The sequence below is a fragment of the Doryrhamphus excisus genome, chromosome 5, assembly GCF_030265055.1.
Source record: "Doryrhamphus excisus isolate RoL2022-K1 chromosome 5, RoL_Dexc_1.0, whole genome shotgun sequence".
Classification (NCBI taxonomy): domain Eukaryota; kingdom Metazoa; phylum Chordata; class Actinopteri; order Syngnathiformes; family Syngnathidae; genus Doryrhamphus; species Doryrhamphus excisus.
In genome coordinates this window covers 15,349,274-15,376,727 of record NC_080470.1, presented here as the reverse complement: position 1 = coordinate 15,376,727, position 27,454 = coordinate 15,349,274, and the positions used below count along the sequence as shown (strand labels likewise).

Sequence of the window (27,454 nt, the reverse complement as noted above, 5' to 3'; positions counted from 1 at the left end):
TAGAAGATCTGTAATATATGGGTTCAAATCACCCTTGGACATCTCTCATATATATATATATATATATATATGCATATGCAGGAGCCTATCCCAGTGCAAGGCATATATATATATATATATATATATATATATATATATATATATATATATATATATATATATATATATATATATATATATATATATATATATATATATATATATATATATATATATATATATATATATATATATATATATATATATATATATATATATATATATATATATATATATATATATATATCTGTAAAAAAGATCTGTAAAATATGGGTTCAAATCACCCTTGGAATATATATATATACATATATGTACGTATATATATATATATAAATATACACGTATATATATATATACGTATATATACGTATATATATATATATATATATATATATATATGCAGGAACCTATCCCAGTGCAAGGCATAGATATATATATATATATATATATATATCTGTAAAAAGATCTGTAAAATATGGGTTCAAATCACCCTTGGAATATATATATATATATGCAGGAGCAAGGTATATATATATATATATATATATATATATAATCTGTAAAAAAGATCTGTAAAATATGGGTTCAAATCACCCTTGGAATATATATATATATATATATATATATATATATATATATATATATATATATATATATATATATATATATATATATATATATATATATATATATATATATATATGCAGGAGCCTATCCCAGTGCAAGGCATATATATATATATATCTGTAAAAAAGATCTGTAAAATATGGGTTCAAATCACCCTTGGAATATATATATATATATATATATATATATATATATATATATATATATATTCCAATATATGGGTTCATATACGTATATATATATATAACATGCCTAATTTAGATTGTGTAGGTGTACCTAATATACTGTTTTATATTATTAATGTACATATATATTTATTTATCTAGTATTAATTAATTATTATATTTATTTATTTATTTTAAAGTCACACAGCAAAAATCTGACGGTTGGTGGAGAAAGTCGCTGCGTGATTGGCTGCAGGCGTGCGTGGGCGTGGCTTGGGGGGAGTGCTCTCGCTTTGCAGCGGGCGTCCGCCGTGCAAAAGGAGGCTCAGCCAGCAAGCAAGCGGCAGGCGAGCAGCAGGAGGAGGAGGAGGAGGTGCCGGAGGAGGAAGAGAGCATCCCGAAGTTTCAGCGGACGAAGCTCGCTCGGGTTCAGGTTGGTGCGTCTTTTTTCCTTCCAACGTTTGCTTCGTGATGCTCGGACAAAAGACGAACAATAAGGCGACAAGACAAGTTGGAGCTCCTGAACGCACCTTCTTAATGGCAAAACTCAAAAGTTACAATCCTGTTTGTATGTAATCAACAGCAAAATATATATATTTTTTATGTATAATATATAGAAACCTGCATCACGTTGGGGAAAGATACTTCACATGCATACATTTTTATTTTTTGTTGCTATCAATCCAAAACCAGTATCACAAATACCAATACTTTTTACTTGGGCAAAGGAAGTAATACAGTAAATAATGATTCCCTTCCAGACACCCATAAATATGAACCAAATATTTTATATAGAATAATTATTATAATAATAATAATAATAATTAATAATAATTATTAATGTTATATTACATATATTACATATTGAAAAAAATGATGCAAAAATCAGGCTTGGGCAAACTTTTTGACTCGTGGGCGCCATTGGGTTAAAAAATCCTCTATCATAGGTCCTCTATCAGAATGGCATACTTGCTCACGGTGCAACAAAAGGCAACCACAACGCATCCACAGCAAGTTAACGCCTCATAAATCAAGTGCTGCTACTACGGGGGTGAACAAACAACTAAGTGCTAAATTATTTCCAAAATCTCCGCAAGGCATGCTGGGTTGCCCGGCCGCTACAACAATATGAACAATCATATCGAGATGTTAACTCGAGAAATTGCTCTCTTTGGCCCCATGGTGGATTATTTAGGAATCAGACTCAATAAAAGACGCAGGAAGGTGTTTGGATACAATGCAGTGCAAATTCCAAATTTTGTATGATAACCAAGGCAAAACACAATTAGAGTGTATAATAATTAATACATTCATACAGTATTTTTCAACACCAAAACAAAATAATACATAAACATGGAAGAAAACTGAAGTCTTGCTAGTATTAATCCTGTACCGATACCACCCTGACATCGATATTCAAACTAGCAGCTTGCTCCTTCCTTCCTCGTCCTCGTTTCTCCAGCAGGGAGACACCTTGAGGTGACGGAACGACCCGCTGAGACGCCCCCCCCCCCCCCCCTACACACACACACACGGAGCGCCATTACAGGTCGTTAGGATGGCACAGATGCACAAACAGCAAGACGTTTGGCAGAATCCTTCATTTAGGAACCGTCACTCAAATGGAAAAATATAATTTTTCTCATCGTTATGTCATCTCCGCACGCTCCCAGCTTTAGGAAGGGATGGAAGACGTCATGTGATCTCAGCAGTGTTAGCAGTGGTGCAAATGTAACCCCATCACCTTTTGATGGAACCCAGTAATAGGGGGCTAGTAATCAAATTCCGTTCATTTTCTTACTCCTCTGGTGGGGGACTTGGGTTTCTGTTTAAGTCCTGCCGTCCTGGGCTGGCTTTTCGCTGACTGTTGGAGCATCACTGGACAAAACTGAAGTTTCACTTTCAGTTTGCTTGGTCAGGATTACAATCTAGAAGCAAGGTACGGAAAAGCGTATCATTTTTTATTCATTCATTCATTTTCTACCGCTTATCCTCACATGGGTCTTGGGAGTGCTGGAGCCTATCACAGCTGTCTTCGGGCGAGAGGCGAGAGAGCCAATCACAGGGCACATATAGACAAACAACCATTCACACTCACATTCATACCTATGGACAATTTGGAGTCACCAATTAACCTAGCATGTTTTTGGAATGTGGGAGGAAACCCACGCATGCAAACTCCACACAGACATGTCCGACGGTGGAATTGAACCCGGGTCTCCTAGCTGTGAGGTCAGCACACTAACCACTCATCTGCCTTGCAGCCCTTCATATCAGTTTTTTTTGTTAAAATATATAACTCTATAAAGCCCCCCCAATAGTTGACAAAAAGTGTAAATTTGCAAAATATAACAACATTTTGCACAAAGGGGGCGCATTCTCAGCACATGTGCAAAGACAGAAGGGGCGGGGGCGAGTAATCTGACACGGCAGTCACAATTTGCCACAAAAAAAAAAAAAATATGGCAAAAAAAATGGCAGAATTTACTTGTTCGTTCTGTCAGTGTAATGGTACAGCTGCTACGTTTTGAGGCATGGTCGGGCAGTTAAAAAAAATTTGTCCAGCATACCCCCGACCCTAGTGAGGATAAGCGGCGTAAAAAGGTTGAATGCAGACAATTATCAATTATTAGTAAAGAGTACGGGCATATTTTACAATAATTGTCATTTGTTTTTGCCTAAATTAAGCATTTTGTTGTGATGATATACTTCCGATATGTTTCAGGAGTAAGTTTGTTAATAAATCATTATAGTTCCGTGGTTGAATGTGACCTATTATTAGTACAAAAAAAGATGCACATTTAAGCAAGTTGTACTTTTGTTTTGACTAAATGAAGTATTGTCAAGCATAGAAATGAAGTACAAATATAAAGCATTCAGAAGATGTAAGTACAGTAAACCTCGGATATATCGGATTCAATTGTTCCCACTGGTTTTGTCCGATATAAGCGAAATCCGTTATATGCGTATACCGGAAAATGTCCGTTTTACGCATATATCAGATTTATATCCGGTATATGCGTAAATCGGATTTTATCCGTTATACGCAAAAAATCCGATATATGCAATGAATTTTTATTGGAAATGCATTACAGAAAAATCGGTTCTTTTTTATCTGTCCGTTGTGAGCGAATTTCCGATATATCCGAGTCCGATATATGCGAGGTTTACTGTAGTAAATGATTCTACACAGACCACTAGGTGTCAGTAATGTACAAAAGAATGCAGAATTCATTTGTTTATAGTGGTGGTGTAATGGTACAGCTGCTACCTTTTAAGGCACAGGGCTGGGGATTTGATCCAGACAAAAAATGTGTTCATTTGCGATTTTGCACTAAGTAGTTTCTTGAAGAAAACATTTTTTATGTACAGTCCACTCTTGCCACTTCCTGCTTCCAATTTTGCGACTTCAGTCTCTCACCGCTTTTCCAAATTATATTGAAAATTGCCACTGTTTTGTGATTGAATCTGGCCTATTATGTCAGAAAATTACATTTTGAATGAGTCTAAATGATGTATTATTTATGTCTTATTTCCTTGTACTGTATTCAGTAATAGGAGTATGAAAGTGACTATAGGTACATAAGTAAGCACTATTCCACCTTTATATCGCAACTTTCATAGACAAAAACATGGAACCATCAGTAGGTTCTGTGTGAAAACGAAGAATCAGGTGACTGGAACCTGACCATGCAGTGCTCTAAAAGTGAGGACCAGAATCGTAAAACATCTCCAATTGTAGGCGAGACAGCTCTTTCTTGCCTAAACAAGAGAATACTTTTACAGTAGTCGAATCGTGAAGAGACAAAGGCATGAATTATTGCCTCCAAATTGTCCTATAACACAAATATTCTTGACTTTGGAGATATTTCTTACTTGAAAGAAGCAATTTCTCGTCAGCTGTTTGCATTGTTGCTCTAATGACTTGCCCTCGCCAAAGATAACACCCAAGGCTCGAACGGATGGCTTGGATGACTGACCAAGTCACCCAAGGTCTGCTTCATCAGAGGACGACAATCAGACTTTCGGTTTTATTGACGTTTAGCTGCAGATAGTTAGCACTCAACCCGGTTCTTGATTTCCTCCAAGCCGCTCTTCAGGGAGTCTAACTTCTGAAACGCAGATGGCTTGAAGGAGCAAGCGAATGATCTTTCCCAAAGGAAGCAAATACAACACAGGCTCCAGAGCAGAACCCTGCGGGACTCCACATACGTAGCAGTTCTACTGAGTCACACTGTGACGCTAAAACTAGATTGATAGGACCTACATGGTGTCTCAGCCTTCCCAACAGATCTGGTAGTCAACTGTAGGGGTGTTACTTCATGTCCCGAAGGCTCTGATTATGCTAAAACTGTATTTAGAAGGTGGTACTCCATAATAATAACTGAATTCAGTTTCAAATGAAACAGTCTAAAAAAGCCGATATACTGTATATATGTGGGAGTCATACTGTTTTCATGAATTATCGGCATGGGCTTCCGCACGTCCAATCTCACCCACGGCGTTCAGGGGTGCTCCATTAAGTGGAGCTGCACGATGCGCTTTGTTCAAACCCCAAGCCTCACTAAATAAATGGATGCACACGACCAAGTGGACACGATATTAAGTTTTGGTAAAGATTTTGGTAGTTTGCATAGGAAGCCTAACATTATTAGAGCTCTCTACATATGAAATAGCAACCCTATAGTCACCTTTACACTCTGATTACCCAATATAGTCAACATAATAAGAGAAAATAAGACACTATGTTAGGGACTATGTTGGGACAGCTCCTTGTTTCTTTCATTGTCTCATCAATAGTAACATTACTGACACCTATTGACCAGTGTATATCATTACCAACGTACTTGAATGCATCTTCTGAATGACTGTATTTGTACTTTACTTCATTCAGCCATTTTTACGCTTGGAATTGCTTCATTTAAGCCAAAAACATATAAAATTGGCTTAAATATGCATATTTTTTGCAGCATGATTGCAAATATAATCAACATAAATTAGACAGAAATGGTCCAAATATTATAAAACATAACATGATAGGTCTTATTAACTTGAGCAAATACCAACAATACAACCTTTTGCATAAATGATCATTTTATATTGGATCTAATTTTGTCCGCACTAAAGGACCCGACAGGGATCCTATAGAAAAGTCGGCGTCCAACTTGGCCGACATGTCCACTCTCAGCTTACCACTGGTGACAAATGGACAACAAGCAGCGGTAATGCTGATCTCCAGGAAGCCCCTCGTCAGTGTCCTCCTCTGATGACCTGTAACAAGAGCAGCGTGGCTGCTCCAGGAAAAGAGAAACCCCTGCCCGCAAAAGCCCTTCTGAGGTTTACCACAGGAGGACATCCACTGCTACAGGGGTCTGCAGCCCACACCCAGCCCCCTCCCCCCCAAATCATGTCAGTCTAATTCATCCAAAAATATGAACAAACAAGACAATAATTATAACTTGACATGCAATAAACAATGCAAGAGGGTGAGGATCAGAGAGGGAAGATGGGAGTAGGTGCCACCTTAGTTTTTTTATGCTGACTTAATTTTTTAATTCAGTAGTTTCTCACCTTCTTTATCAAATTGCCACCTGCAACTGTCTTTGGCCCCATGGCGGGTTATTTACCCATCACACTCAATGAAAAAATGAGAGTGAGTCAGCAACGCATAGGGTCTTTTTATAGGGCACCCCAATTTGTGGTATGGAAATTGAAAAACCTGGCAAAAAAAACCTGGAAATATTTTTGCCTGAAAGCCAAGATAAAAAAAGAAAGAAAGAAAAGTATGCACTGCAAATATATTATAATATTTTAATATTATAATTATAAATAATATTAATAATATTATTTTAATATAATATTATAACAGCCACTGGACTACAAAATATGAATTTCTTCAAAAAAATAAACAATAATAATAAATAAATAAATAAGAATAATAAGAATAATAAGAATAATAAGAATAATAAGAATAATAAGAATAATAAGAATAATAAAAATAATAAGAATAATAAGAATAATAAGAATAATAAGAATAATAAGAAATGTTATTTACAGTGCGTTTGTCCCATCCCTGATTTTTTTTTTGCATGTTTGTCACACTTAAATGTTTAAGATCGTCAACTGAACACAAAATGCAATTTTGAAATAAAATCTTTTATCCTTAAGGGAGGAAAAATCCAAACCCAAATGACCGTGTGGAAAAGTGATTGCCCCCCGTTTTAAAACATAACTTAACTTAGATTAATTGAGCTCAGTCAGTATGACAAAGGTTATAAAGCCATTTATAAAGCTTTGAGACTCCAGCCAACCACAGTGAGAGCCATTGTTCACAAATGGCCAAAACATGGAACAGTGGTGAACCTTCCCAGTGGAGTGGCCGGACAAACAAAATGACCCCGAGGCCAACACTTTTCCACACTACTGTATATAAATGTAAGAAAGTGAAGCCCATGTTGTTTATTGGACATGGCCCACCACTGGGGGGTCTTTAAGATGCTATCAGGCCTCCCTTAAAGACGGAAAATTGTCTTCTGACACCTGTCATTTAAATACTGTATTATGCTTCACTTCAAAATGCCTTTTTCAAGCGTGTGTGAGAGAAAATGAGCTGTATATTCTGTAATAGGAATATATTCATCTATATGTTTTTGATAGTGCAGTTTATTGCCCCTGAAATAATAGCAATGTCACAGTGAGTGTGATTGAATTTGGCTGTATGTAATGTGGCTCGGCGGCACACAAGGTCATAAACAAGCTATTTGGTGTCATTTAAAGACACCCCCCACCACCCACCCGAGCGCCCACGCGGCGCACGCGGCTCGCGGGGTGAGTCCATTAACTGCAAACCCTGCAGAGAAGAAAAAGTCAGGACATATGTCAATGAAAAGTGCTGATGGTCCGCAAAGCAAAAGTGCAGATAATCTTTTTCTTTCTCGCAAAGCCCAGATGTGTTTGGCCTCATGTGGTCATGTGGTCCGTTACGACCCACCGCCCCTTTCTCCGCCCGCCGTAAGCTCAATAATGTAATCAGCGGCACAGTCGGCCTTCACTTTAGCAAGGTGATGTGTTTGTGTCTTTGCCGTGTCTTTTTCTGCCTTTAAGCGCCGCTTAGCAGTTCAGATGCTCACATCTTTTGGCACCGTGGGATCACACGTCAGCAACCTCTTTTCTTAACATACATACCATATGGACTACACTACAATGCACCTTATGGACTACGCTACAATACACCATATGGACTACACTACAATGCACCTTATGGACTATGCTACAATACACCATATGGACTACACCAGGGGTGCTCATTAAGTCGATCGCGATCTACCGGTCGATCGCGACGTGACATTAAAAAAATATCATCCTAGCATCAATGCCGTCACTTGATTGATATATAGGGCAGCCATTCAGATGACAACTGAATGTTGCCCTTCGGGCGACCAATCAAATCAAACAACGTCTCTAAGTGCAGCAGAACTTACGATGTCAGCCTATCATCCATCCCCGTTACTTGATTGACATACAGGACAACCAGTCAGATGACAACTGAATTTTGACCTTTAGGTCACCGCTCATGCGTAAACAACGATGCAAAGTGCTAAGCTAGTCGGCGAATTGCGTCAGATTTTAAGCCCTCGATAAAGTTTATGGTCACTAAAATGAGTGAAGTAGCTGGACCAAGTAAAAAGGCAAAAACATATCACTTCCATACGGAATGGGAGGTGGACTTTTTTTTTCACAATGTCTTTTTCAAAGTGCGTTTGCCTGGCTAACCTGGCTATCAGCAGCTACTGTCCGGACTATGCATCCCTGGCTGATTCAATTCAGTGCAAGTCATCAAAGTAAACTCAGGTAATTACAAAAAATGTTCATAGTTAATGATGTGTGTTTTGCAATATTGGCTCATTTGGTTATGTAAGGTACATCAACATACATTGTACGTACAAATAATCCCCAATACATTTGAAAATAAATAGATGTTTTGCATTTTTGTAGCGGGTAGATCATTTTGACTTGGTCATTTTAAAAGTAGCTCGCATGCTGAAAAAGTGTGAGCACCCCTGGACTACACTATAATACACCATATGGACTACACTACAATATACCATATGGACTACACTACAATACACCTTATGGACTACACTACAATACACCTTATGGACTATAATACACCATATGGACTACAATACACCATATGGACTACACCACAATACACCTTATGGACTACACTACAATACACCTTATGGACTACAATACACCATATGGACTACAATACACCATATGGACTACACCACAATACACCTTATGGACTACACAACAATACACCTTATGGACTACACTACAATACACCTTATGGACTACAATACACCATATGGACTACAATACACCATATGGACTACACCACAATACACCATATGGACTACACTACAATACACCATATGGACTACACTACAATACACCTTATGGACTACACTACAATACACCATATGGACTACACTACAATGCACCTTATGGACTACACTACAATACACCTTATGGACTATAATACACCATATGGACTACAATACACCATATGGACTACACCACAATACACCTTATGGACTACACTACAATACACCTTATGGACTACAATACACCATATGGACTACAATACACCATATGGACTACACCACAATACACCTTATGGACTACACAACAATACACCTTATGGACTACACTACAATACACCTTATGGACTACAATACACCATATGGACTACAATACACCATATGGACTACACCACAATACACCATATGGACTACACTACAATACATCATATGGACTACACTACAATACACCTTATGGACTACACTACAATACACCATATGGACTACACTACAATGCACCTTATGGACTACACCACAATACACCCACTACAATACACCTTATGGACTACACCACAATACACCATATGGACTACACTACAATACACCATATGGTCTACACTACAATACACCTTATGGACTACACTACAATGCACCTTATGGACTACACTACAATACACCTTATGGACTACAATACAATACACCTTATGGACTACACTACAATACACCATATGGACTACACTACAATGCACCTTATGGACTACACTACAATGCACTTTATGGACTACACTACAATACACCATATGGGCTACACTACAATACACCATATGGACTACACTACAATACAGCATATGGACTACACTACAATACACCATATGGAATACAATACAATACTTCCTTATGGACTACAATACAATACACCATATGGACTACATTACAATACACCTTATGGACTACACTACAATGCACCTTATGGACTACACTACAATACACCTTATGGACTACACTACAATACACCATATGGTCTACAATACAATACACCTTATGGACTACACTTCAATACACCATATGGACTACACTACAATACACCATATGGACTACACTACAATACACCATATGGACTACACTACAATGCACCATATGGACTACACTACAATACACCATATGGACTACACAACGATACACCTTATGGACTACACTACAATACACCATATGGACTACACTACAATACACCATATGGACTACACTACAATACACCATATGGACTACACCACAATACACCATATGGACTACACTACAATACACCATATGGATTACACTACAATACACCTTATGGACTACACCAGAATACACCTTATGGACTACACTACACCTTATGGACTACACCACAATACACCATATGGACTACACTACAATACACCATATGGACTACACTACAATACACCTTATGGACTACACTACAATACACCTTATGGACTACACTACAATACACCATATGGACTACACTACAATACATCTTATGGACTACAATACAATACACCATATGGACTACACTACAATGCACCTTATGGACTACACTACAATACACCATATGGACTACACCACAATACACCATATGGACTACACTACAATACACCTTATGGACTACACTACAATACACCATATGGACTATAATACACCATATGGACTACACTACAATACACCTTATGGACTACACTACAATACACCATATGGACTACACTACAATACACCATATGGACTACAATACACCATATGGACTACAATACAATACACCTTATGGACTACACTACAATACACCATATGGACTACACTACAATACACCTTATGGACTACACCACCATACACCTTATGGACTACACTACAATACACCTTATGGACTACACCACAATACACCATATGGACTACACTACAATACACCGTATGGACTACACCACCATACACCTTATGGACTACACTACAATACACCTTATGGACTACACTACAATACACCATATTGACTACACTACAATACACCTTATGGACTACACTACAATACACCATATGGACTACACTACAATTCACCATATGGACTACAATACACCATATGGACTACAATACAATACACCTTATGGACTACACTACAATACACCATATGGACTACACTACAATACACTTTATGGACTACACTACAATACACCATATGGACTACACTACAATACACCATATGGACTACACTACAATGCACCTTATGGGCTACACTACAATACACCATATGGACTACACTACAATGCACCTTATGGACTTCACCACAATACACCATATGGACTACACTACAATACACCATATGGATTACACTACAATACACCATATGGACTACACTACAATGCACGTTATGGACTACACTACAATACACCATATGGACTACACTACAATGCACCATATGGACTACACTACAATACACCTTATGGACTACACTACAATACACCATATGGACTACAATACACCATATGGACTACACTACAATACACCTTATGGACTACACTACAATACACCTTATGGACTACACTAGAATACACCATATGGACTACACTACAATACACCATATGGACTACACTACAATACACCTGATGGACTACACTACAATACACCATATGGACGACACTACAATACACCATATGGATTACACTACAATACAGCATATGGACTACACTACAATACACCATATGGAATACAATACAATACTTCCTTATGGACTACAATACAATTCACCATATGGACTACAAGATCATACACCATTCTACCGTTTACTTCCTTTTTACTTCTTGTTTACTTCCTATTGCTTACTGTCACCTATTTACAGTACATGAGTATTTTGAAGTGGACCTTACTACCTTACATCTTTCCTTCTTCCTCATCCTTCCTCCAGCCTTCCTTCCTCTCCTCTCCACATTCCTTCCATTTCTCCTCACATCCTTTCTTCCACCTATTCTCCCTTGCTTCCTTCAATTGTTCCTACCACCCTTCCAGACTTCCTTCTATCTTTCCTTCATTCTTCCTTCCCTCCCTCCACTCACGCGTCCTCCCACCTTTTCTTTCATCCTTCCTTCCAACTATCCTTTCTTCCATGTTTCCTTCATCCCTTCCATCCTTTCTCCCATGCAAACACTTAACAGCCTTCCTTCCGTCTTTCCCATCTTTTCTCCTCCCTTTTCCTTTCCCTTGCTCCATTCCCCATTCATCCTTCCTTCTCTCTATCCTTCCTCTCACCCTTTCTTCATTCTTCCTAACCTCTATCCACCCACTCATTCTTCCTCCCAACCTTTTCTTTCATCCTTCTTCTCATCCTTCCAACCATTGTTTCTTCTACCCTTCATTTTGTCCTTCTCCATCAGTTATTCCTTCCGTTTAACATCCCTCCTTCCTTCCTTCCTTCCTTCCTTTCTTCCTTCCACCCTTCCTTTCATTTTTCCTCTTTCTCACTCCTTTTCCCATCCTTTCTTCTCTTCTCAGCCTTCCTCCCTTCTTTCCTCTCATCCTTCTTCCTTTCCCTTGCTCATTCTTGTCTGTGATTGTATTTGTTAATGTGTTGTTGTTACTATTGTAGGTTATTATCGGGTCGTGTTGTTGTTACGATTGTATTTGTTATTGTTTTGTTGTCATTATTGTAGGTTGTTATCGGGTCGTGTTGTTGTTATGATTGTATTTGTTAATGTGTTGTTACTATTGTAGGTTGTTATCGGGTCGTGTTGTTTTTATGATTGTATTTGTTAATGTGTTGTTGTTATTATTGTAGGTTGTTATCGGGTCGTGTTGTTGTTATGATTGTATTTGTTAATGTGTTGTTGTTATTATTGTAGGTTATTATCGGGTCGTGTTGTTGTTATGATTGTATTTGTTAATGTGTTGTTGTTACTATTGTAGGTTATTATCGGGTCGTGTTGTTGTTATGATTGTATTTGTTAATGTGTTGTTGTTACTATTGTAGGTTATTATCGGGTCGTGTTGTTGTTATGATTGTATTTGTTAATGTGTTGTTGTTACTATTGTAGGTTGTTATCGGGTCGTGTTGTTGTTATGATTGTATTTGTTAATGTGTTGTTGTTACTATTGTAGGTTGTTATCGGGTCGTGTTGTTGTTATGATTGTATTTGTTAATGTGTTGTTGTTATTATTGTAGGTTGTTATCGGGTCGTGTTGTTGTTATGATTGTATTTGTTATTGTTTTGTTGTCATTATTGTAGGTTGTTATCGGGTCGTGTTGTTGTTATGATTGTATTTGTTAATGTGTTGTTGTTACTATTGTAGGTTGTTATCGGGTTGTGTTGTTGTTATGATTGTATTTGTTAATGTGTTGTTGTTACTATTGTAGGTTATTATCGGGTTGTGTTGTTGTTATGATTGTATTTGTTAATGTGTTGTTGTTCTTGTTGTAGGTTGTTACCGAGTCGTGTGTTGATGGTTTTGTTGAAAGTGCAAACTATTATTGAACTTCCTGTTTTCACATTTCCCGCAGCACAAAGTTTCTTTCCTGCCTTTTCATGAGCGTGGTGTGGGCGGAGCACGGAATAAAAGTGTCTGTCAGCGTGGGCGGGGTGACAGGTGGGCACCGTGTTGGTTCTGTCCCGGCGGACTTGACAGGCGGCTTCCTGCTGGAAGTGGAAGTGCTGTTTTCAGACTTGATGAAAGTGCTGACGTCTTCATATCATAGCAGCACTTTCATCTTTACTTGAATCTCATTTCTTCTCTTCTCTCCTCGCTTCTCCTTCTCTCCATTCGACCTCCAGATGTGTGTGATTGATGCCATGTGACCTTCCGAGTTCCCCGGGTAGCCGCAGACCGCCACTGTGTCTGAATGGTAGACATTAGCATTCTCCGTTACTGCTGTCCTCCTTCCTTTCATCCGCTTCTGACTTAGCATCCAGTACTTGTCCCTCTTCATAGAAATATGAAACTAATAACTCCATCATCCACATGAAAACACTTTGGCAGACAAGCAGAATGTAAAATGGCGTAATGACCCATAATGACGCTAGCCAATGACAGGCCTGAAGAAAGCCACTTCCGGAAAAGGTAACGTTAGGGAATGAGAATTCAGCACAAGAAAACAAACTTTATTGGAGATTCTTTCAAATAAATCATATTCATGTTTATGTGAGTTTATGTGTACAATGCTTTTTTGTACTTATTACTTAATATTATATAATATTTCACTGTTTGGTGGACAGAAATGTAACATTTCTTGCATTTAGTTTTTTTGGTTAAAAAAGAATGAAATTGTAATTAAATAATATAAAAATAAATATAGCAAGTAAGTAAATGTATACATCATATATATATATATATACACACACACAATATATAATAGATGTATAATAAAGTTGATATTATATACATGCCACCGTTTTTATATTTTAACTATTTTCAAAATATATTCTATATTCTATATTCTAGTAAGAAAATAATTTTCATAATTTTTACTTATTACTTTTAATACATTAACTCTCTTGTATTTAGTTTTTGGGGTAAAAGAAATATTGAATAATTAAATGATAATGAAATATATATATATATGTATATATCAGGGGTGGGCAAACTACGGCCCGGGGGCCACATCCGGCCCGCCAAGTGTTTGAATACGGCCCGCCCAATCTTTCAAAAGTATTTAATTTGAACTCAACATACAACCTGGCATCATGGCATCATGGCCTGAGCCAACCTTTTGATGGTTGTATCAATTTCGTTGTTTGACATGGTCTGTTGTTTACAAAGTGCTCCTGAAAAAAGAGACACAAGCACATAATAATAATAAAAATTAAAATAATAATTATTATATTATTATTATAACTATTATGATATTATATTTATTATATTAATGCTAATTATTATATTAATTATATATAATAATATTGTTATATTTGCATATTTTACATAATAATAATATAATAATTATTATTTTAATTTTATTGTAATTATTATAATATTTTATTATTTTTAAAATATTTAAATATAAATATAAAATAATAAATAATAATAGCAGATTGCATGACAATTTTACAGATACAATAATACCAGGTGGACTGTTACGTGTAAAATATATAGTCTGCCCCCCCCCCCCCCCCCCCCCCCCGGAAATTTTATTATATCAATGCGGCCCGCGAGTCAAAAAGTTTGCCCACCCCTGGTATATATAGTAGAAGCAAGTAAATATATTATACCATATATAATAGATAGAAATTCATATATATCTATGTATATGCATATAATACAACATATAAATAATACAGTATATATAATATATATGTTTTAATATTTTAATTATTTTTCAAATATATTATTTTGTAATATACTACATAAAAACATAATTTTTACGTAACATTTTTAACTTATTTTAAAAAATGATTTCATGAACCATTTTTGTATCATTAAGTTTTGGTTATGTTGCTGTCACTGAAATTTCTTTTAAAATATTTAGCATTTGGACAGACCATGTGGAGAGAAACGTAATTTTTTTTGCATTTTGTTATAATTTAGTGTTAGTGGAAAAAAATAACTAAACATATAGCTCAATTATTTCATATATTTCTTAAAAAAAATCACAATCTTTAAAAAAGAAATAATTTTACATTTTATTATACGTACCTTTTTAACATGCAGCATTCTTGTGGACAAAACAATCAACAAATGTGCTTCCATGCGACATTGGATGCTCATGTGGCCCAGCCAATACTTAACATTTTTCTGTCTTTTCCAAATATGCAGTGTTCCTGTGGACGTGGTGTTATTTTCCATATCATCTCCCTTTGCTGACCCACTCAGATACTACGTACCACTTGTGGACCCTCCCGCCCCGTCGCAGTATGAATATTTCATGCGCAGGATTGGTGAATTAAATATAGGATGTAGGTGGGGATGATTGGGCTGACGTTTATTAACTCTGACTGGAGGGACATGGGGGCGGGGGGGGGCGGGGGGAAGTGGCGTTGAGAGGGTGATAAGGGCAATTTTAAAAAGGGAAGCAAATGACGGCACAGGGGAGCGTTGGGATGGCACTGATGGTTAGATACGACACAGGCGATTAAGGCGCTGCAGTGGACAGGGATGGGGGGGGGGTGCTTTGGGTGTCTATCTTAAATCGGAGGGGTTTCCAGTGATAAATGCATGCAGGTAAAATATTCACAAGCCCCCTCAGTGTGATGCCAGGCGGTCGCTGGTGGGCTGTGACGCAGGTCTAAGTCATGTGCTGATACTGTTATTGATCACATCCAAACACCCCAAATTTCATCCTCATGCTGTCAGGGGAGTGACACCAACAACCAGAGGAGACGACACGGCATGCCGGAGGCCATGTCTGGAAATCTGATCCAGCGTGACGTCTTTGGAGAAAGGTACGCACACACACACACACACACACACACACACACACACACACACACACACACACACACACACACACATTGGTTTAAATTGGTCTTATTTAAAGTACAGTACATCTGAAATGTACAGAATAATCTGGAATCTTGAAAACAGCAAAGCGGAGTTGACCTTGAACCCCCCCCCCCCCCATCCTAAAATTGCTGATAGAGGAAATAGACTTGAAGCCGTGTGCGGGGGCCGGCTATGAAATGATAGATGGCGGCCAGTTTCCCAGATGGAATTGCTTGCTTGTTGTGGAGAATCACAGCGAGCATGTTCTTTCCCCTTGCTCCTTCATCTGTGTACACTTCCATTCGTCTTTCCCTATATATCCCCTCACTCGTTTGTCCGCTTTGCCACAATGTCACTTTCCCGGGGAGCTGATTGGAACGCTTTCCAACAGCAGTGGGACACTTTTTCTGCTTTCCGAATCCCATTCATCAAACCGATGAGCGGGGAGTACATGTGTTGGCGACAAGGCACCGCTCTTAACTCCTGAGAGGTGTACAGTGGACCACGGAGGACCAACTCTTCCGAATACTACCAATAGAAAATATTGGTATCGCTCCAACGGCCTAATGACGAAGCATTTGGCCTTGTCATTCCAAATTTGTAGTTATTTGCCCTATGAAGGGGCACTCCCGTTTATGTCAACCACCCACTCACGTCGACATAATGGAAACAGAAATTACAGAATTAATTTAATTTATCTTTCTCTGGCAAGAGCCAATCACAAGCTCTTATATATAAGAGTATGACAACATAAGAGTATGACTCACGGTCATCTTAAAAACATCCTAAGAAAGATTTACTAATAAACCTAAATTCATCACATAGCAACTTAACACTCAAAAGGTGTACTTGGCTAATATACAAACATGTACCACTATAAGTTTTAAGTTTTTTTTTAAGCTTTCCCATAATCCTTTGCATTCATTGGGGCGCTGCAGTGACATTGGCCTGCCTCTCGGATCTGGGTCCTCTGATGACCTAATGATCTCCTGCAAAATGGTGACCTTCCTAGTCCTCACAGACTCGTGCACGTCATTAAATGATATTAGTTCATTTGGCTAATATATGTTGAAATCTGTTTTTTTTTTTCAAAATGTTGTGGGTGTGGTTTATACACCAGAATGTCCGGTACTTTGACCTGAACAGGAAGTGGCTGTGTGTGAGGTAACTAAACAGTTGTATGATGCTAAGTATGTTAACCGATGTTAACTTAGCTTCTTAGTCATACGAAGAACATAGTGGAACTTGATGAGTAGGTCGACATAAACGGGTTGTTGACATAAACAATATCGACTTAAGCGGATTCTGATGTTATTTAATGAAAATAAGATCAGGTCGTGAGGGTCGCAGCCCAGACTTCCCTCTACCCGGATACTTTGTTCAGTTCCTCTTGGCGGATCCCAAGGCGTTCCTAGGCCAGTTTAGAGACATAGTCTCTCCAATGTGTCCTGGGTCTTCCCCGAGGCGTCCTCCCAGTTGGGTGTACCATGGACAAGCCGCCAAAGTACTTAAACCAGAATTTCAAAATAAGACAAAAATAAGATAACAGATGTAACTAATACAGTAAACCTCGGATATATCGGATTCAATTGTTCCCACTGGTTTTGTCCGATATAAGCGAAATCCGTTATATGCGTATACCGGAAAATGTCCGTTTTACGCATATATCGGATTTATATCCGGTATATGCGTAAATCGGATTTTATCCGTTATAAAAAGGCACTTCCTTGACTATGTTTCCAATGTACCTGGACGCGCAGGCAACGCTGCAAACGCTGCAAATGACGTCGTATAGCGGCCTGTCACGATTCGGCGAATCGGAGCGCCACGATGCGGCCATCCGATATATGCGAGGGAAATTTAATGGAAATGCATTGGAACGAGACTGGAGATTTTGTCCGAAATAGGCGAAATCCGATATATGCAATGAATTTTTATTGGAAATGCATTACAGATGCATGCATTACGTTGTGAGCGAATTTCCGATATATCCGAGTCCGATATATCCGAGGTTTACTGTAGCATTATTCATGGTCATTCATAAAATGTAAGCATTGATGGGATGGGTTGGAGTTGCTGTCCGGGGATAAAATCATGTACTTGATTGAAAGGGTGGCCTATAAAGAGTTAATTCCCAGCATGCTGCCTTTTCTGTGGTAACATTTGCTTTGAAAAGGTCAGCAGTCTTGAGTGCTTCCTCATTTGCATGCACACTGAAGGAACTCTTCCTGGCCCTGGCTGGGCGGGTGGGGTGGAGTGGGTGCGTTTGTTCCGATGCACCCAGCATTGCACACAAACGCTCTCCTTCTCGCTGCTCCAAGTCGACAACGGAGATGTTTAATTGTCCAACTTTATCATCCTTATTGTCGTTCCTGCCTGTCTGCCAGGCGAATTACGACGCGTGAGGAGATGTCTGGTCGTGAGCGAGTCGAGTGCAAAGACGCTCTAAAAATACCTGCAAGGCTGTGTGCTGTTTCTCCAGCTTGCATAATTTCATATACAAGCATATATTGAGCTTCTTTTCGATTCAATATTTTTGGCTTTCTGGAGATCAAGGTGACCTACTTTACAACAAGTGGCCGCCCCCCTGGGGGATGGAACTCCTAAGCCTTAACCCGCTAACCGCCTAACCGCCTAACCCCTAACTCCTTGCTCTCTAACCATCTAACCCAAATCCTAAAAGGCAACTCGCAAGACTTAACCTGCTAACCGCCTAACCCCAAACTTCTTACCCTCTAGGCTCCTACCATCGAGCCCTAATCATCTAACCCAGGGGTGGGCAAACTTTTTGACTCGCGGGCCGCTTTGAGTTAACAAAATTGTCTCGGGGGGGCAGAATATATATTTAATACGCACTATTTTACGCTTATAATTCTGACAGTCCGCATTGAATTATTAGTCTAATTTTATCTGTAAAAGTGTCGTACTATCAGCTGTCACTATCAGACCACAGCAAATTACGAAATAGAATTTTACAGTTTTGTTTTTTTTCTGAATCATACATCCGACTTGACTTATGTTGCCAGCTGTTGTATGTTAAAATTTGAAATATTTAGAAGCAGTTGATGTTTGCTAAATAATCACTAATAAATACAATAAATCACTATATTGACAGTTACCATGGTACCCATTATGCCATGGTATGGTCATATCACCTCATACTTCGGTACGTGACAAACAAAAAAACAAAACAAAAAAACCTTAAACCATATTAGGAAAGCAGGAAGTGATCAAATTATTATGTCATTGTAGGGTCACATCACCTCGTACTTCGGTACGAGGTACATTATTAAAAAAAACAAAAAAAAACCTTAAACTGTATTATGGAAAGCAGGAAGTGAACAAATGTAACAGTTACTGATTGTAAAAGTACCAGATGGAGGGGTAGGATTTAATAAGCTTTGCTTCTTCCTACTCCTTTTGGACATGTGGAACTGTGAACTGATTATGTGATGCATTCAATTGTAATCTGATGCATGTTCAAATGAAATTAAACCATTACCATTACTATAGAAAGCAACTGGCGGGCCGGATTCAAACGCTTAGTGGGCCGCATGTGGCCCCCGGGCCGTAGCTTGCCCACCCCTGATCTAACCCCTTACCCTCTAACTGCCTACCCCGAACCCATAACCCTCTAACCATGCTCATGGGGTCATTTAGGTTGGCCGGCCACTCCTGGGAAGGTTCACCGCTGTGTTCTATGTTTGGCCATTTATGGATAATGGCTCTCACTGTGGTTGGCTGGAGTCCCAAAGCTTTAGAAATGGCTTAATAACCTTTTCCACACTGATAGATAAATCTCAATGACTTTCTTTAGGGGTGGGGGGTTTGGGGGGGGTGGGGCTGGGGGGGTTATGGGGGTGGCGGGGGTCACTTCTTCACACAGGGACTTTTTTCTCTCTTCATAATAAATTTTGCTATGATGCTTATCCTCACTAGAGTTGCTGGAGGGATGTATAGGGAGGTATGCTGGAGCCTATCCCAGCTGACTTCAGACAAGAGGCGGGGTACACCCTGGACAGGTGTACGAACTGTATGGGAAACACTGCTTTAACAGATGAATAAAAGATTGTTTATATCCGTAGCAAGCAGTGCGCAAAGGCACACAGTAAAGGAGTCATTGTCCTGCCCATACACATACGTAGATTGTCTATTCAACAGAGATGGCAATGTCAAAGATCATCTACTCTACATCAAAATTGCATTTTGTTGCCCTGTACCAGTGACATGAGCAATAACAATAAAGTTGAATCTAATCTAATCTAATCTAAAAAAGAGCGTTGCCACAGTAAGCCCTCGTTTAAGACAGTGAATTCCCACCAATTTATTAATGTCATAATTTGAGCATAGAAATAATTTTTTTAACATGATCAGAGAGCTCTACACATTAAATAACACCCCTATAGTCACCTTTACACTCATTCATTCATTCATTCATTTTATACCGCTTTGTCCTCACGAGGGTCGCGGGGGTGCTGGAGCCTATCCCAGCTGTCTTTGGGCGAGAGGCGGGGTACACCCTGGACTGGTGGCCAGCCAATCACAGTTGCACATATAGACAAACAACCATTCACACTCACATTCATACCTATGGACAATTTGGAGTGGCTAATTAACCTAGCATACATGTTCGCGGAGTACCCGGAGAAAACTCACGCATGCAAACACCTCCAACACCAGTCAGTCAGTTCAGATCTGGCGATATTGAATACCTGTACTTTTGACCCAAAAAGCTGCTATAAAATACCTGAATATAAAATACCTGAATATAAAATACCTGAATATAAAATACCTGAAAGCTGAACCTGGGGAAAATATCCATTTGCCCCACATCCCGCCCACTTCCTACTTTGCCATCATAGCGACTGAAGTGTTTTGTAGTCTTTATAGGACAGCTTTAGCTCTGTAAGGACTTTAGCATGTTAGAACCAGCACTGATGGGAAAGGACTCCAAACTCCGTCCTGCTTGCTGTGTGAGTACGACGCCTCCAACATAACATGCCGCCTGTTGCCTTCCGTTGGTGCATTGCAACAGCAACCCGAGCGTGGTCATAACGTGTCTTCCATCAGGTATAAATAACAAATCAAAGCTGACTGCAGCGAGCCTGCTGGTGGTTTTCATCGCGTGTGGGATCCAGATGGGGTCTTGCTTGGAGGGACAGCATCAGCATCAGCCACAGCGACATCCACCCAGGAAGTAGCACATGTGTGCTGGGAGCTGCAGTAGAGCGGTTAGGAAGGCGGCCTGTGGTATCTCGGTACCTCAGCCGGTAGATGTTTTTTTGGGTTTCTGTCCAGCCTCCTGAGTGGTCTCACTGTGCCGTCATTGGCTGGATTTCCTTAGCCTTCTTCGGGGGCCATTTAGCATTTGGAATCGGGAAACCAGGGTTTGGAATTGGGGTATGTGGTTAGTTTGAAATTTGGATTAGGGTTTCACATTAGCATTTGGAATCGGGAAACTAGGGTTTGAAGGTGGGATGTGCGATGGGTTTCAAATTTGGATTAAGGTTTCAAGTTCAGGTTTGGGTTTCACACTAATTTGGTTTAGGGCTTTGAATTTGGAAGTTCGGGTTTTGCAGTTATTTCAAATTAGGATTAGGTTTTCAAATGAGTTTTAAGGTTTCATGTTAGCATTTGAAATTAGGGTTAGGGTTGAAATTAGCATTTGAAATAAGGGTCATGGTTTATTATTGGATTATTGGGGTTTCAGATTGGGGGTCGAATTCGAATTAGCGTTTAAGGGCACATTTGGCTCAGAAATTAAGGTTAGGGTTTCACATTAGCATTTGGAATCGGGAAACCAGGGTTTGGAATTGGGGTATGTGGTTAGTTTGAAATTTGGATTAGGGTTTCACATTAGCATTTGGAATCGGGAAACCAGGGTTTGGAATTGGGGTATGTGGTTAGTTTGAAATTTGGATTAGGGTTCCACATTAGCATTTGGAATCGGGAAACCAGGGTTTGGAATTGGGGTATATGGTTAGTTTGAAATTAGGGTTAGGGTTTCACATTAGCATTTGGAATCGGGAAACCAGGGTTTGGAATTGGGGTATAGGGTTAGTTTGAAATTAGGGTTCGGGTTTCACACTAACATTTGGAATTGGGAAACTAGGGTTTGGAATTGGGGTATGTGGTTAGTTTGAAATTTGGATTAGGGTTTCACATTAGCATTTGGAATCGGGAAACCAGGGTTTGAAGGTGGAATGTGCGATGGGTTTCAAATTTGGATTAAGGTTTCAAGTTCAGGTAACATTTGGAATTTGGTTTAGGGCTTTAAATTTGGAAGTTCGGGTTTTGCAGTTATTTCAAATTAGGATTAGGTTTTCAAATGAGTTTTAAGGTTTCATGTTAGCATTTGAAATTAGGGTTAGGGTTGAAATTAGCATTTGAAATAAGGGTCATGGTTTAATATTGGATTATTGGGGTTTCAGATTGGGGGTCGAATTCGAATTAGCGTTTTAGGGCACATTTGGCTCAGAAATTAAGGTTAGGGTTTCACATTAGCATTTGGAATCGGGAAACCAGGGTTTGGAAATAGGGTATGTGGTTAGTTTGAAATTTGGATTAGGGTTTCACATTAGCATTTGGAATCGGGAAACCAGGGTTTGGAATTTGGGTATGTGGTTAGTTTGAAATTAGGGTTCGGGTTTCACACTACTAACATTTGGAATTGGGAAACTAGGGTTTGGAATGGGGGTATGTGGTTAGTTTGAAATTTGGATTAGGGTTCCACATTAGCATTTGGAATTGGGGAAACTAGGGTTTGAAGGTGGGATGTGCGATGGGTTTCAAATTTGGATTAAGGTTTCAGGTTTGGGTTTCACACTAATTTGGTTTAGGGCTTTGAATTTGGAAGTTCGGGTTTTGCAGTTATTTCAAATTAGGATTAGGTTTTCAAATGAGTGTTAAGGTTTCATGTTAGCATTTGAAATTAGGGTTAGGGTTGAAATTAGCATTTGAAATAAGGGTCATGGTTTATTATTGGATTATTGGGGTTTCAGATTGGGGGTCGAATTAGAATTAACGTTTTAGGGCACATTTGGCTCAGAAATTAGGGTTAGGGTTTCACATTAGCATTTGGAATCGGGAAACCAGGGTTTGGAATTGGGGTATGTGGTTAGTTTGAAATTTGGATTAGGGTTTCACATTAGCATTTGGAATTGGGAAACTAGGGTTTGAAGGTGGGATGTGCGTTGGGTTTCAAATTTGGATTAAGGTTTTTAGGGTTTCAGATTGGGGGTTGCCATTAGTCTCAAATTAGAATTAGCATTTTAGGGCACATTTTGCTCTGAAATTAGGGTTAGCATTTGAAATTGGGAAACTCGGGTTTGAAGGTGGGGTGTGCGATTAGTTTCAAATTTGGATTAAGGTTTCTAGTTCAGGTTAGGGTTTCACACTAACATTTGGAATAAGGCTTATGGCTTTGAATTTGGGTTATTTCAAATTAGGGTTAAGGTTTCATGTTAGCATTTGAAATTAGGGTTAGGATGCATGTTTGGAATTGGGGTATATGGTTAGTTTGAAATTTGGATTAGGGTTTCACATTAGCATTTGGAATTGGGAAACTAGGGTTTGAAGGTGGAATGTACGATGGGTTTCAAATTTGGATTAAGGTTTCAAGTTCAGGTTAGGGTTTCACACTAACATTTGGAATTTGGTTTAAGGCTTTGAATTTGGAAGTTTGGGTTTTGCTGTTTCTCCTGTAGAGCTGTGGTGGAGAAGTATCTCCTGGAGAAGTCTCGTCTGGTCTCCAGGGAGAAGAACGAGAGGTGAGGAGGGAGACATTGCAGGGTTTTTAACATTATTAGAGGCCTCTAGACATTAAATAACAACCCTACATCCACCTTTACACTCCTATTACCCAATAAAGTAGACATAATATGAGGAAATAAGACATATAAAACCGGTTATGACCGTCTAAATGCAGTTTTTAATGTTATTGGAGCCCTCTAGTCATGAAATAACAACCCTACATTACATATATATATATGTATATATAAGTCCATACACTCCCACATGGTGTATACATAAGGCAGAACAAAAGAAGATGAGATGCCAAGGAACTCGCGAGGAGCAATTAGAGATTCAGTGTTTTGCTCAAGGACACTTCAACACTGGATGTCATTCTTCTGTTTACAAGACAGACACTCCACCCTCACATCATAATGTCCTTCATCGGGACCTTATCACCTCGTTTTTGGCTTCTCGAAGGAGGCCCTGACACACACACACACACACACACACACAGAGCCAGTCGGTGCAACAGGCACCCTAGAGACGGGTCCTGGTCCAGATAGAAGAAATTGACAAAGACAGACAATGAGTTTGTGCCAAATAAAAGCACCCCCCCCCCTACCAGTGTCCCACTTATCGATCACCATAGCAACACGTGCTCTGTCCATCCATCCATCCATCCACTTCAAACAAGGATGCGGCTATCGTGTGTCGTCGGCACTGAGTGACCCGCTCCGTCACGGGAGAGGAGTGATTTTAGATTATTGATGAGCCTCGGCTTTGTCCGCCTCTCCATCAACGCTTCGGGACCAATGAAAGCGGACAAGGAGGCGTCCGGCGGCGCGGCGGCGCGGCGGCCCGGCGGCGTAACTGTGCACTGACAAATGAGGTCTGATGTAATGTCATCCCGACGACCATAATGGCGCATTCATTACGGCTAATGCGGCCATCATCGGCTTCCTAATGGAGCGTCATTACAAGACGTCACCTGTTAGCTCCTGGAAGGGCAACATGGGCGTAGCCTGGTGCTTGTGTGTCTCACCCAACATCACAGTAAGATCATACTGTGCAGTATGGAGGACCAAAACTGCCAAAATAATAAATAAATAAATAAATAAAAGTGAAAATAAAAACAAAAATGAAAAAAAAAATCAAAAAATTAAATACACAAAAATAAATATAAATGGAAATAAAAACAAAAATAAAAAATATATACATAAATAAATAAATAAAAGCAAAAATAAATACAAAAATAAAAAACAAGATTCAAAAATTAAAAATAAATACAAAAATAAATGTAGAAATAAATACAAAAATAAGTATATAAATAGAATTACATATCAATAAATAAATAAAAGCACTCTGCTCTCATATGTATTTATTTCATGCTGCAGACAATGTCAGCTTGAAATGCAGAAGGAAAAACTATTCAAATGAGGGGGCGGTCCTAAGTGTGTCTTGGGTTGAACTGTTCGCCTATTGGTTGATCGACATGTGAGTGCGAAAATCGACTAGGTATGCCTGCAAACAGCCACAGCAAGAGGAAGTCACCACACCACTCTCAATGGCGGTAAATATGGCTGCAATCTCCAGGGATCTCCGTTTGCTAGCAGATATTTCGGATAATGCTTCCCCGAATTACCTGCTTTTCCGGGTGGAAGCCTTATTGGAGCCTGATCTCTCTCCTCCCCGACGGAAATTTTATTTATTTATTGATATGTAATTCTATGTATATATTTATTTTTGTATTTATTTCTACATTTATTTTTGTATTTATTTTTAATTTTTGAATCTTGTTTTTTATTTTTGTATTTATTTTTGCTTTTATTTATTTATTTATGTATATATTTTTTTGTTTTTATTTCCATTTATATTTATTTTTGTGTATTTAATTTTTTGATTTTTTTTCCATTTTTGTTTTTATTTTCACTTTTATTTATTTATTTATTCATTATTTTGGCAGTTTTGGTCCTCCATAGTGCAGTACTACATATCAACACAATGTCTTTGAATGCGTCTTGTGAATGCCTTATATTTGTATTTGAGTTCATTTTGACATTGTTATGCTTCATCAGAAGCTCAAATATGCATTTTTTGCTAATAATATTAAACCACAAACCACAAAATTACTTCTTATTATAATATAGTATATTATTTCTATCATAATTATGCTTAAAAATGCCAAATTTAGACAAAATAATAAAAAAAATGATGAAATTGAAGGTGTGATGTTGGCAAGCGAATGAGCCAAAGGTAAGAAAGCCAATAGGAAATCGACCCCCCCTCAACCCCCCCCCCTCACCGGATGCAACTTTGTCTTTTAGGCGTGTGCTGTGACGTCCATTCATCGGCGCCCTGTGAGGACACGCGTGGCCATTTTATGAACGACAACTTCATTCAACTTGTCTTGCTGCTTCTCCATTCGACTTTCCGTGGGGAGGGGAAGCGGCGGTGGTGTCACTCATGGTGAGAAGAACCTACGTGAACACTCGATGCCTGTGACCCGCTTATCGGTCGCCACCCGCTGAGACATTCGCATCACAGAACCCGATTATCACTGTAAAAATATCATCGCTGGAGGGTGGTCGGCGTTCTAATCCCCCTGACGATTAGCCCATATGCTCCACATGTGAGCACAGAGGCGCGCCCAGATAGCTTGATGAACACCTTCCCTTCCTTCTCCTCACCTCCCCCAAACACGCCAACCATCCAGTCGGTGTGCAAACCCTGCCTCCGGGCCCCGTGGAGGATGAACGATGGGCCCACGCTGGACTACGAGTTGCTGCTGTCCCCCGCCGGCTCCTCCTTTCTCCCCGGCGGCGCTGGCAGCGGCGGCGGCGGCAGCAGCAGCAACCCGCCTCTGGCCTTGGTGGGGGTGGACACAGAGCAGCGCACCGCCTTGGCCTTCGTGGGCCTCCTTATGCTCTTCCTGGTCTTCCTGCTGGTCAGGTGCTTCAGGATCCTGCTGGACCCTTACAGTCGCATGCCCGCATCATCCTGGACTGACCACAAGGAGGGGCTGGAGAGGGGGCAGTTTGATTACGCGCTGGTGTAGCGGCGGGGGGGGGGGGGGCTTGAAGAAGGGTAACCTTGCACACTTAC

The 27,454-nt window shown here is 39.3% G+C and overlaps 1 protein-coding gene across 2 annotated transcripts; it reads left to right on the top strand.

Annotated features, from left to right (window-relative positions):
• The first annotated feature begins 1,156 nt into the window (after positions 1-1,156).
• On the top strand, positions 1,157-27,407 carry LOC131129883 (cortexin-1-like). 2 transcript variants are annotated; one of them, XM_058073819.1, is made up of 4 exons: positions 1,157-1,263; positions 16,490-16,578; positions 24,325-24,387; positions 26,677-27,407. In XM_058073819.1, exon 4 carries the CDS (start codon positions 27,012-27,014, stop codon positions 27,405-27,407), a length of 396 nt encoding a protein of 131 aa, XP_057929802.1. In that variant the 5' UTR covers positions 1,157-1,263; positions 16,490-16,578; positions 24,325-24,387; positions 26,677-27,011. The 2 variants fall into 2 exon arrangements, with proteins under 2 accessions (XP_057929802.1, XP_057929803.1); XM_058073820.1 differs by lacking the exon at positions 24,325-24,387.
• Positions 27,408-27,454: the final 47 nt, after the last annotated feature.

What these genes read in the sequence shown, in the direction of transcription:
- LOC131129883 (XM_058073820.1), top strand. Translation starts at nt 27,012, where the DNA reads ATGAACACCTTCCCTTCCTTCTCCTCACCTCCCCCAAACACGCCAACC.